General features: G+C 34.1%; 1 protein-coding gene across 2 annotated transcripts in view; it reads left to right on the top strand.

Annotated features, from left to right (window-relative positions):
• Positions 1-12,799, top strand: part of TBC1D32 (TBC1 domain family member 32) — a 203,485-nt gene that overhangs the window by 30,265 nt on the left and 160,421 nt on the right. For both annotated transcript variants that reach the window (XR_005986056.1, XM_041743860.1), the window contains exons 7-12: positions 1,545-1,623; positions 1,720-1,823; positions 1,913-1,974; positions 2,558-2,702; positions 5,179-5,238; positions 11,502-11,592. Coding sequence is in view for 1 of the 2 variants with exons in the window: in XM_041743860.1 (XP_041599794.1) it covers positions 1,545-1,623; positions 1,720-1,823; positions 1,913-1,974; positions 2,558-2,702; positions 5,179-5,238; positions 11,502-11,592 (541 nt within the window). In the remaining variant the exon portion in view is untranslated. The remainder of the gene's footprint in view (positions 1-1,544; positions 1,624-1,719; positions 1,824-1,912; positions 1,975-2,557; positions 2,703-5,178; positions 5,239-11,501; positions 11,593-12,799) is intronic.

The following is a 12,799-nucleotide window of genomic DNA, read 5'->3' as shown; positions in this document are numbered from 1 at the left end:
CAATAATCCAAGAACTTCAGAAGGGAAAAAGATATTTCAGGGTTACTTTTAACATTTCAAGGCTTTCTAAAAGGGAATGCAAGTGTAAATTTCTCTTTATTTTTTTCTTAACAAAGACAGAATAAGTGGTCAGATAGGTTTCATTATTTAAAAAATTATGCAATAACTTTATAAATAGTAAATATTCCTAATATAAGTCAATATTAGGTCAATATAAGTGGCTTTGTTGAGCCATTATAGATTATTCAGCAAGAGATTTGTCAATGTGTAATAAAATTGGAAGAAGTTGTTGTAGAGGGGAAATGGTAATAGAACCAATCATTTTGGAGTAGAAAACAAAGTGTGGCATTCTTTCATTTTGAATTTATGCATGATCCAAATTCTTGAGGTTGATTCTGTTTCTTCATTTCCTACTCTAAAGGACTCTTGCATGTAGCTGAGTGAAGCATATAGTATTTGAATAGTGACAGATACTTACCAATTGCTGCAACTATAAAAATTAACTTTCCAAAATATTTAATATCCTGTGTTCAGTAGGAATTTCTTTGGGTTATTAGAAATTTTTAGTTATTTGTGTAACCATTTTTTCTAAGAAAATTATGCTAACATTTGATATAAGCAAGATTAATTCCCCCCAACCACTCCCTCATCCCCCACCCTGTCTTGCCCAGAATAAAACACTTGAGGAAATCTTAGGTTTTTCTTTAATGAGATGTTAAATTTCACTGTTAGGATTAATTTCATCACAATATTAGAGCTGGTATAATTAAAATGATAGCTACTATTTGTAAGTATCTACTAGGGCCAACGATTTTTCTAGCTACTCTGTTAACATTTAATTCATTTACCTTGTGATAGTTTCTATTTTAGATTTTAATCATGTAAATTTGGAAAATGTGTTAAATAATATTTTTCTTGGGAATAGGCAAAATATTAGAGTCCCGAATGTCAAATTACTGAAACTACCCTTGTAAGCAATTTAAAAAAACAGTGAATGCTGGATTTGGAAAGGAATGGAGTATATATATTTTTTTGTTTTTGTTTTTTTTAAAGATCTTATTTATTTATTTATTTATTTATTTATTTATTCATTCATTTATTCATTCATTCATGAGTGACAGAGAGAGAGAGAGAGAGAGGCAGAGACACAGGCAGAGGGAGAAGCAGGCTCCATGCAGGGAGCTGGATGTGGGACTTGATCCTGGATCCCCAGGATGAGGCCCTGGGCTGAAGGCAGCGCTAAATGGCTGAGCCACCCAGGCTGTTTTTTTTTTTTTTTAACCATGTAGGACTCCTACTTTTCTCTTCATATCTTCATATTGTAGTTTACTCATCAAACTTCACTCTTTCCCCTCCCATGTGGTTTTGGTCAATTTTACTTTTTATTGCTCAATACAAGATTGTTCTCTTATTTATAAGTACATTTCCCCTCATGTTTCTGAATGGTTTATTTTGTTTATTTTCTAAGTTTTTCACTATGTGAAATTTTTTTTTAATCTCTATCTTTGTAAGAATCTCTGATGCAAATCTTTTCATTTCCATAGGACCGGATTTTAAAATTCTATGCACAGACATTTACTCTTTCACCATTACATATGACTAAGGAAATTTATACAAGTTTAGGTATGTTTATTAAATTTTTTTGTGCTTAAGAAAACAGATAGGAAACTACTCAGAAAATACTGTAAATAATATAATATTTTTAATTTTTCTTTTCAGCTAAATATTTGAAGTTATACTTTCTTTCTAGAGAAAATCATATTCCTACTCTTTCAACTGGTATAGATATAAGTAATCCTAATGTGATCTGCTTACTTAAAAAGGTATTCACTTGCTATATGCTTTTTTAAAAAATTTAAATAGTTCTATATTTAAGAATCCTGATTTTTGAGACCTGTTACACACTTTTCAGGTTCGTCTTCTAAATGAATATCAGAAAGAGGCTCCATCTTTCTGGATTCGTCATCCAGAAAAGTAAGTTTCCTAATTTATGCAAATATGAAATATAGGGGTGTTGCTGTCCTATGTACATCACAAGGAAAAAGAATAAAGACAGTCTTAATTGACTTGTGTGATGGGGAAGGAATTAAGTTTACTTAGCTTTTCATATTTGTGCTTAGCTATATGAATGGCTCTATGCAAATATCATTCTATACCCTTTATTTGTCACAACAAAGCACAATGAGGTTGTTGTAGTCTTGCCTCCAGTTCTTTTATTATTGGTCTTTGCTAGTTTGGGTAAGTTCCTTAAGTGTTCTTTAAACTTTTTCTTTCAGTTCTAAAATTTTTTAATAAGGTTGTACGTGCAATTGTAAGTCTAAAACGGAAAGTTAAGTTTGTAGAGCTAGTGGTGAAGTAGAAAGAACATGAATTTTTTAAAAAGCAGGAAAAAAATTGGGTGTGAATCCCATTTCTACCATTTACTTGAAACATAAAAAAAGTTGTTTCTAAAAATTTTTACTTTATTATTTTATAAATATAAATTATATCACTGATGCTGTTGTATGTGTAATAGCATTCGTTTTTTTCTAAAACTGTTTTGTTCCCAAACTTTAAGGTATATGGAAGAAATTGTGGAGAATACCTTGTCCTTATTATCAGTTAAACATGACCAGAGCCATCTTGTCTCACAAAAGAATTTGGATCCGATTTACTTTTTTGCATTGGTTGATACCAAGGCTGTGTGGTTCAAAAAGTGGATGGTAAGGAAAAATGGAATGTTTTCATACTTTTCAGTGCATTGCTGTATTGTTTCAAAAAATAGCTAAAATTCCAGTTTTTACTGTGTGCTAAGGGTTCTAATCACTTCTCCACCTTAGTCCTTTAAATCTTGTGACAGTCTGTGAGATAGATGGTATTAGTACCCCATTTACTGACGTGTCAGTTTTGTTTACCTCGTAAGCGACAGAGCTAGAATGGGATTTTAAATGATAATTCATTTGAATCCATTAAGCTGATGACCTACCCAAAATCTAGTTTTTTTTAGTTTAAAAGCTTCAAATTTTTAAGGTACGTACGGTAGAACATGAGTTCAATCTTCATTTTTTTCCTCAGACTTAGGAGGTCTGTCTGAAAATATCCTTCCATTTGCTTCCTCCTGAAACTGCAGTTTGGAAAATGTTTAATGCCTAACTGCTGGTGATTTCCAGTGGACGTCATTACTGTTCTGGAACTGAAACTAATTTAGGAGTTAAGAGAGACCCTTAGGCTGTCACCTCCCTCATCTGCTGTGGAATAAGAGTGGTCTGTGTGATAGGAGCTGCAGCACTGTTGGCTTATTATTCTCACATCTCTGTTCCTCTAAACTGGTCTGCCAGGCATTATGTATTTGTTACTGTGGAGAAGGGAGGAGGGTGGGGCCATGACTGGCCACGCAAAGCAGCAACATGTGTATTTATTGCTTGATAGAGTTTGGACATTACCTCATTGATGGCTTATTTTTATTTTTATTTTTGTTTTGCCTTTTGTTATCTAAGCTGTATAATAATGCCCAATTAACCAAAACACAGTTAGGTCTAGGGCTTAGCCCTTACTGACCTCTATTGTATACCTTTGATAAGTGTTTGCTCAATTTAATTAACTTGAACCCTTTGTTTCTTACATCTGATACTTTCTTCTTAATTTTTAGTTATCAAATTGTACCTTTATTGTAGAAAACATGCAAAATATGTAAAAGCACAAATTAAATTTCTACAACAGAGGCATAACTATCAAGATTTTGGTTTATGTCGGTACATTATATACACTTTTATCGGTTTTGCTCTTTAACAAATCCTATTCTGTTTATAATTTTTTCACTTAACATTTTTTATTGTCAGTACTTGATTCTCAAGAGTATGCAGCAGATAACAGAAAACTAACCAATAGAAAATTCTTAAAAAAAAAATCAACTCCTGAGTGTTAATGAAAATTCATCACATTATCCTATTCTCCTTTAAGTCAGAGGTTAGCAGACTTTCTGCCAGCTGGTAAATTTTTGGTTTTATGGGCTGTACTTTTTTAAAAAATTTTTTAAAAATATTATTTATTTATTTATTCATAGAGACAGAGAGAGAGAGAGGGGCAGAGACACAGGCTGAGGGAGAAAAAGGCTCCACTCAGGGAGCCCAACATGGGACTTGATCCCTGGTCCCCAGGATCACACCCCAGGCTGAAGGCGCTAAACCGCTGCACCACTGGGGCTGCCCTGTACTGTCTTTGTACCTATTCAATTCTGTTGTAACCCAAAAGCATCCATAGACAATGTATAACTGAATGTATGTAACTATTTCCATGTAACTTTATATACCAGGTCAGGTGACAGCTGAACTTGGCCTGAGGGATGTAGTATAGTGACTGGTCTAAGACATGCCCTATGAGGATTTCTTTTCAGAACATGGTCAAAAGTTGAATTGTTGGTTAACATTTCTCTTTTAAAGTTGAAAAAAGGATTACTCGTTTTTGAAAACATTTTAAGCCACAAGGGTTAAAACACAAAGGGGTTTTTATTAACCCTCAGTTAACTGCTACCCCATTTAATTAACTCTATTTCCCAGAATTCTAATAGTTTTTACCAAGTTTAATACTGTTTAATAATTTGTGTTACATAAAATGAAGAAACTACATTGAAAACAAGTGATATCTAATATAATTTAGTAATATTTATGTATAATCTCCCCTTTGTGCAGTGCATAAAAAGCATGTTTTAATCCTACTATATTCAGCTCTAAGGAGGGAATTATTTTTGGCACTTTGAATCACTTAAAATATATGATTGACAGAAAATGATTAAGATACTGTTCCATTAGAATATTTCATGCTGGGCAAACTTCTGCATATGTAGACAGCAGAGTGTCCTCCTCATTGTGAGGGCTGTGATCTCCCTGCCTCCACTTTTTTATCTTTCCTTCAGATATGTTTGTTGATAATGGTTTTAAAATAACTTAGCACAGAAACTGGTTGCAATTGAGGGAAAGAATATTTTTCTACTGTTAATAAATGATCCATAGTTTTTTCATATCATTTGCATTCTTGTGATTGCTATGCTCATAATCCATTGTACATAGAAAAACCTGTTTTGTACTGATTACAATAATTTAAAACTTGGTAATTTATGTTATTGGAAATGATGCAGGAAAAATAGACTTTGAATGGGATGGCTTGAATATTAAATTAAATATCGTTTTCTCCTAATTTTAGCATGCATATTATAGCAGAACTGCGGTACTAAGACTTCTAGAAAAGAAATATAAATCTCTGGTAAGTCTGTTTCTGTCCTTATGTTGAGAAATAATATCACAAAATACGATGTAAAAAGTTGAATGTGCAAAGTTGAATGATGATTATCTTGGTTGATGATACAATCCCCTTTTTATGTGATTTTTTAAAACTTCCATTCTGTGAGACATAAAAGGATAAAAATAGAAATTTAAATTATAGTCAGGATAACAATTAGGAAATCCATAATTACATAGTAAATTGGGATGCTAACAAGCTAGTTTGAGATAGGCCCTATTTTAAGTATTGTAACTTAATTCAGGTCAGGTGTTTATAGGAGAGTTGGTTTTATAAAATATACCCATGCTTTTGACTGAAAGTTGTATGAAAAACTCAGAATGATAAATGCATTTACAAAAATTAATTCAAGTTATACACAATATAAACTAATACTGTAAAATATATTAGCATAATTTTCTGCATTTATTGCTATTAGCAGAATAGTGTGTAAAGGCATCGAAAGAAATTGAAAAGAAATTGTCTAATAACAATTGACAAACATGACGTGAAATTTTTAAAAATATTTTTAAAAGTTCTAATATGACTTTGAAATGATAAATATGATTTATGTAGTTAGAATCTTGAGTTTAAAAGGAGAAGGGAAATATTCCTAGAGTAATGAACTTCTAAATGAGTGCAGTAGAACATAAAATGGAAGAATAATACATTTTTTTTTTGTGTTTGAGAATCGAGAGCATTGAGTTTCAGGAAGGAGAAGAGAGGGATATTGAAGAATAGAGTCGGAATTTCTTAGTAGATGTAGTAAGTATTTGGGGTGCCTGGGTGGCTCAGCCAGTTAATCAACTAATTCTTGGTTTCAGCTCAGGTCATGATCTCAGGGTTGTAAGATTCTGAGATGGAGCCTGAGTTGGGCACCACGCTCACTGGGGAGTCTGCTGGAGATTTTCTTTCCCTCTGCCCCTCCCTTTACTTACATGGGTCCACGCGTGTTCCCTCTCTCTTTCTCTGTCTCTCAAGTAAATGTATTTTTAAAAAACCTAATGTTTAAAATTTTTATGACATGAAGTCCTTCCACATCTCATTTCTCTCCCATTCCTATTTGAAATGAAGATTTAGGCCATATGAACATAGATTGATCTTGTCAGAATACAGAAAGTAGGAGGAAAAATCCTGATGACTCACCCTCCCATGGTTTGTCATGCATATAACTCACTGTTGCTATTACAGGGGCCCAGGTGGAAGTATTGCAGATGTTTCTGATAGATTAACTTTTTAAATAAGGAACACATTTTTAATAATTATATCATAATCAGTGTTTAGTTTGAAAAACAGTTACTTTCTTATAAACAACTTTTATATTTTACAACTGGATCAGATATTTCCTGTGCATAATGGGCCAGACTTGCGTGAGGTTTCAACTTAAACCTCATTTTCTCTTAAAGAGCTTTCCTAAACTTAAAAATATCAAAAGATTTGTGTATGTGTGTTTGTGTATGTATAAATTTTAAAGTAATCTTGGCCCAACTTTTGAAAAGAAAGATTGAGGAAAATGGATACAAACTCTGTTCCCCTCACTTTTCAGAATTGAAGATCAGATTTTGTGCATGGACAGTGGAAACTTTAAAACCATTGCATGCATTTGTCTTTTGCTTTGTAACTGTTCCTTGCATAAGGACCTTAATCATAGCAGGGTGTTTGGCAGGATGACCTGCTAAAGCATTTCCTATAGCTTCTCCTGCATAGCAGGAGAAGCACCTTTCTGATAGCACTTTTCTGCTGTCAGTTTTTAAGAGCTGAGAAAGTTGAGAGCTTTATTTCCATTGCATCATAAAGTCATGAACTAGTTGAAAGGCATTTGGCTATTAGCATAAATATTTAACCTTTTATTTTTAACAACTTCATTCTTTGCCCAATCTACCCTTAAGGGAATGGTTTCTGAAATAGCTTTATGTAGTGTATTTTCTCTTTTTCTTGCCTTCTCAAAGTCATTTAAAAAAATATTGACAACTAGAGTTTAAATTCTCTCTCGGTTTTTCACATACCCTATTTTTAAAGTTGCCTTTCCTCTATCTTAGGGGTTAGCAATTAAATATACTGGCTGATATGTGTTTGATAGGGCAGGAGAATAAATATCAAATAAAATCCTGAATTTTACAGCAAATTTCTGTTTTCTTGGAGGTGAGGAAAATCATTCTTTAACCTTCAGTTTGATTCTTTAGACTGTTGTTTAAATTTTTCTATTAATACTTTTGCTTCCTGCCCCAGTTTAAAGGGGATATCATATGTGATTTTTCCTCTCCTGAGTGTGTCCCTTTTCCTGTGATTGTTATCCTTTTCTAAATGAAAGGTAGCAATTTTTAAGAAGCAAAGGAGAGGAGGAAGGGATAGAAGTGAGTGGTGAAGATAAAGCTGGTGAAGATAAAGCTGGTTGGGGATGGGTGCAAGGAAAATGGGTTTCTGAAGGTTTGAATGGAAGTGAAATAAATAGTCTTTCAAAGAAACCATCTTGAGATAATGTTTTGAATTCTCACTTAGAGAAGCTGACTATTCTTTGTTCTTTTGTCTCTTAATTTAGAGCTTCTGTTAAGCATTATTTTGTTATGTCAGAAGTTCCCCATAATGGTAATTGTTCTAAGTCATTTTTGGTTATCTTGCTTACCAATTAATTGTGTGTGTAAGCACTAGGATTGTAAGAATAAATTCATCCAGGAAGTAGAATTTCTATCAGGAAGAGGTTGCAGCTTAGATTTAGAAAAACTCATGACAAATATCAAATGTATCACTATACTTTTGGGCAAAAATATGAGCTTCTGAATGATGTCTCAGGTTTTCACCATGCAGAAGCTAGGGAGGGACTGTATATGATCAGTGACATGAACTGACTAATCGGAGTAGCCTTGTGGAATTTTTGTAGGGGTTGCAAGGCAGTTTGACTAGTTGCTTTTACATGAATTTGTTGCTAGTAGCCAAGAATCTCAGGGCTGACTAGGATTTGATTGACTAGATTAGACACTTCTTAGACTGTGCTTCCTAATGCTATTTATGGAGCTCTCCTTTATATATTCAGTAGATGCAAGATAAACCAAAATAAAACAGGAGTTGAGACTGTACAGATAACAAAAGCAAAATAAACAGAAGAATAAGCTGATTAATAGCAAAAATGCTTACCAAATAGTGCCCCTCCAAAACAAAAGGCTACTTTCTGTAAAGACTTATTTTATTACAAATCTTAATATACTAAAATTAATTTAGCAGTGAATAGTCAATGAAGCAGGTCCAAGCTCAGATCACTGAGACCAACTTATGGTGGCAGATCTGAAGGACCATCAGAGTTTGGGACTCAGGGAGGCCTAGTGAATGCTCTTCTTTGAGGATCCTATGGAATACTACCAAGTGGGAGTCTTCAGGGTCATCTTTATGGAAGCACTAGACTTGTCCAGGATTAAGACCACTGTTGAATATCTGAAACAACATATAAAGCTGAATTTATTGCTTAAGTTAGGCAAAGCAGATTTTTAATCTTACAGGGTTTTGGGGAAGCTTAGAACTCAGAAACTGGTGGGGCTTCAGAGGCAAGAGTGAGTTCATATCAATTGTGGAAGGATGGCAACTCAGGTGAGATTCTTGCTGACTAGCTTTTACAAATATATTTCCTGAAGTGTGTCTATTCTTGGCTTTTTTTCAGAAGCACGGAGCTAACACTGGTGGTTGGCTTTCAGGAATATATTGTTGACATTCATTGACATATATTGATTTATAGGGTTTTAAACTTGTTATTCCAGATACCTGTGATTGTGGTTATGTAGATTTGTCATCGATTTATTAAGTAAACTTAAATCTGGTTATGACCTTTATTATTTATAGAACAATCACTCTTTAATGAGGATTGTGTGGAATTTTTTTATTCTTAATGAGCAGGTGTTCTCCTGGAAAAGAGAAGTGGTGTGGTTAAGGTTGTGGCAGAAAAATATGTCAGGGGAGTGGAATAGGCTTAGCGATTGTAAAACACAAAGCATGTTTAGAAACTACATATTTTATGACTCGACACAGGAAATTTCCTGAGAATCAGTTCTCTGAATGCTAATACTAAGTAGATGGGATGGTGTTTTCTGAAAATTACTTGGATACTTTAAATTGGGACTATGACAGTTGGCCTGCTTATAATAAAAATAGGCCTATTTAAGGGAAATATTCAGTCCTTTTCCTTTTATAACTAAAAATGTTCAGTTTGTTGTAAATGTCAGTTCCAAGTGTGTTTCAGATTTAACTATGTTGGTTTAGTGAGATTTTGAGTGAATTTGCTTTTGATGAATTGGATATTTGGTCATGTGTTGAATTGGCTTTTGGTGACTGATTTTTACATGGGTTGATCTGTTTCTCTGTGTTTGTGCATATGTGTATGGCTGTGGATGGAGGTATCTAAGAGGAATAACACATATATAATATGTCGAATTTAGGAGATAGGCTTTTATCCTAGAGATACAGTGAGCCACTGATTAGTGGCCATATTTGGGCCTTGGAAAATTTAGAAAATGGCTTAAAGGTGCTAGGTGGAGATAGGGGAGAAGTGTTGAAGCAAAAATATGAAGAGTATTTCAAGTAATCCAAGCAAAAGGTGATGGAAGCATTAATTTAGGCTGTGACAGCATGAATTGGGATAAATATATGGACTCAGGAGTACCTTTATTTTTAGAATATAGGGTGTAGAAGACTTGGTTTTTTAAATGGGGGATGTATGAGGACTTAATTGAGTGATTAATGTAATTCATCGAGATAAGTAACACAGTAGGAGGAAAATAGGAAGAAGTTGGGAAGGGTAATAACTTTAGATTTGGTAGGTTTGGTCTTAGAAGTTTGAGATCAAGATTTTCAAGAGGCAGTTTCATATTGATCTGGAGCTCTAAAGTTTAATTTAGATAAGATCTATAGATATGGGAGGATATCCCGAAAACCACCCCTCAGATTTGATGATTTGCAGGAGAGAAAGAGGAGAGTTGAGAGAAAAAAGTATCCAAGAAGCTTATGTGGAATGTCCTCCAGGGAAGCTCATTAAAGACTCTGTCCCTTCTCCTTTTTTAATTGGGGATTGATCATGTAGGTATCTTCTGCGTAGCACATACCAGAATTTCAGACTCCCAGAAGGAAAGCAGGCGTTCAGTGTAAACCACCTTGTTTGTATACATTACTTAGGTACTGAGCCCTTCGTATCAGTTCTTGGAATTTCCCATTGATATAAGCTCCCAGTTGGTAGTCAGTGTCCAACCTTGTAAGCAGGCCTTTGTTATGATGTGCCTGCCATAGTAACTTTTTTCGGTATGACACTGAGGCCATTCAAATAAACTATAAACTGTCTTTTCTCCACACAATCTTCATCTTTTTCCAATAACATCTAAACATGATCATCTCCTTCCAACCTGAGAAAGAATTCAGTGTTGTCTCTAAGATTCCTATACCAGCTGTTGCCATTTTTTTCCCCCACAGCCAGCCTTCCTGAAAATGAAAGTTATACTAGCTGCCTCTACTTTCTCAGTTCCTATTTCTTTTCATTACAGTTTGGTTTTATTCCCAGACTCCCCTGAAACTGATATTTTCAGGGTCACCAACAACCTCTTTATTGCCAGTCTTAACAATTATCAATCCTTCTGTCACTGGTGGCTTCTATTTTGAGAATTAGAATGAGAGGACATATACAGGAAGTAAGTGCAGAGGAAAGGGGAGAAGATTTGAAGTCTGCTTGGAAGAATGGGAGAAGGAGGTAGAATGGAGACTCATAGGGGAATGACTGGGTACAGTAGCAGTTGGAGATCATTTTCTATTGTCACTGTTCTTTGCATTATGAGATTTTTATCAGTTTTCAGCAATTCTAGTATCTGAGATGGAAATGAAGGCTTGATCTAGTTTATATTTTGCTGGCTAGATAAGAAGAAAAGACTCTAAGGCAAAGGAAAAGGAACTGAGGATATTGGCAAGGGAGTTCTTAAAGTTGTGGTCACGGAATTTTTGCTTCTTTCACTATAAAGTATGAAGTATGTATTTATTTTTATCCATTGACCTGGACGTTATAGCAATTTTGTTGGTCCACAAGTATTTTTGGTGTTTCCCAGAATGATGCCATAGTTAAAATGTAACTGAGGAAGCTGAGCTTCAGTGGTCTAGAAAGGTATTATTTTAAATATTTTAAAAATATTTTTCCAGCATAATTTTAGAACTTTGATTAATTTTTTTTAACTTTTTGAACTTGGGGGCTGTAAATTTTTAGAATTAATAAGTTATTATTTTATTAGATAACTACAGCAGTTCAGCAGTGTTTTCAGTACTTTGAGTTGTGTGAAGCCATGAAAGTCCATGAGATTTTGAGTCATTCAAAGCATTGTGGTAAGTATTGTTTTCTTTGTTGCATACTTTTAAATATGATACCTTTTACTAATAGCTTAGTAACTTATTTTTTAACAGTCAGTAGCATGGTAAATTAGATCACTTCTGCTAAATTAAAATATTTTCACAAATTTAAAAGACACACCACAATGATGACTTTAATAACAGCTGTACATTTGAAATTAATGTATTAGCATATGGATCCCTACATATGTAGCTCTTCAATTTATGCTAGAATATATGTCCTAGTCTGTTATTTTACAATACTATACTGCTCATTCTTTCCTCTAGTGTATTTAGTCATTAAATTGTCCTTTATACATTTTAGGAGGAGGAACATTTCTGTAAAATACTGTTTTATTTCTGGATGCCCCACCCTGTGATTCCTATCTGCTTATCCTGTCTGAGCTAAAATACCCTAGATGTTTCATAATCTAGCCTTAGTCACTCTATTGAATCTCAGGAATAATTAAAGTAAATCATCTCTGATAGTCAAGATTCTTCTGCATACCAATGTCTATACACTTTGTTAATCTTTTATCATTCTCTTATGTCACTTTAAGCAAATAGTAAGTTCTCTGAGAATATGAAGATCTTATTTTTTTATCCTTTAGGTAAATTCTTTATCTAACTCAAGCAAGAAAAATAGTCAAAGACCAATAATTAGTGGGTTTCAAAACTAGTGTTTTGTAGTAGAGGGGGATGTACAGAAGCCAGAATTTATTTAAGATGAAAAGGCTAAATTTACATAAGGATAAGTTTGTATATCCTTTGTAAATTATGGATTTTTAAAACTTCTTGATATTAAAATGTCATATCTAGTGCTTTTTTCCCCTCCCTATCTTTCTACTTTCTACTAGGGCATCATGACTTTGCTCTCTTCCCTGTCTAGTGAAGACCTGGAGTGCTTCATGCTTTTTTTTTTTTTTTTTTTTCTTTTTTGCCATTTCTTTCAAAAATCCTTGTTCTTGAGGGGGGAGGGGCAAGATGGCGGAAGAGTAGGGTCTCCAAATCACCTGTCCTCAACAAATTACCTAGAAAACCATCCAATCATCCTGAAAATCTACGAATTCGGCCTGAGATTTAAAGAGAGACCAGCTGGAACGCTACAGTGAGAAGAGTTCGCGCCTCTATCAAGGTAGGAAGACGGGAAAAAGAAATAAAGAAACAAAAGGCCTCCAAGGGGGAGGGGCCCCGCGAGGAGCCG

This window comes from Vulpes lagopus, chromosome 2 (assembly GCF_018345385.1).
Source record: "Vulpes lagopus strain Blue_001 chromosome 2, ASM1834538v1, whole genome shotgun sequence".
NCBI lineage: Eukaryota > Metazoa > Chordata > Mammalia > Carnivora > Canidae > Vulpes > Vulpes lagopus.
This window is presented reverse-complemented; position numbering and strand designations above follow the sequence as displayed.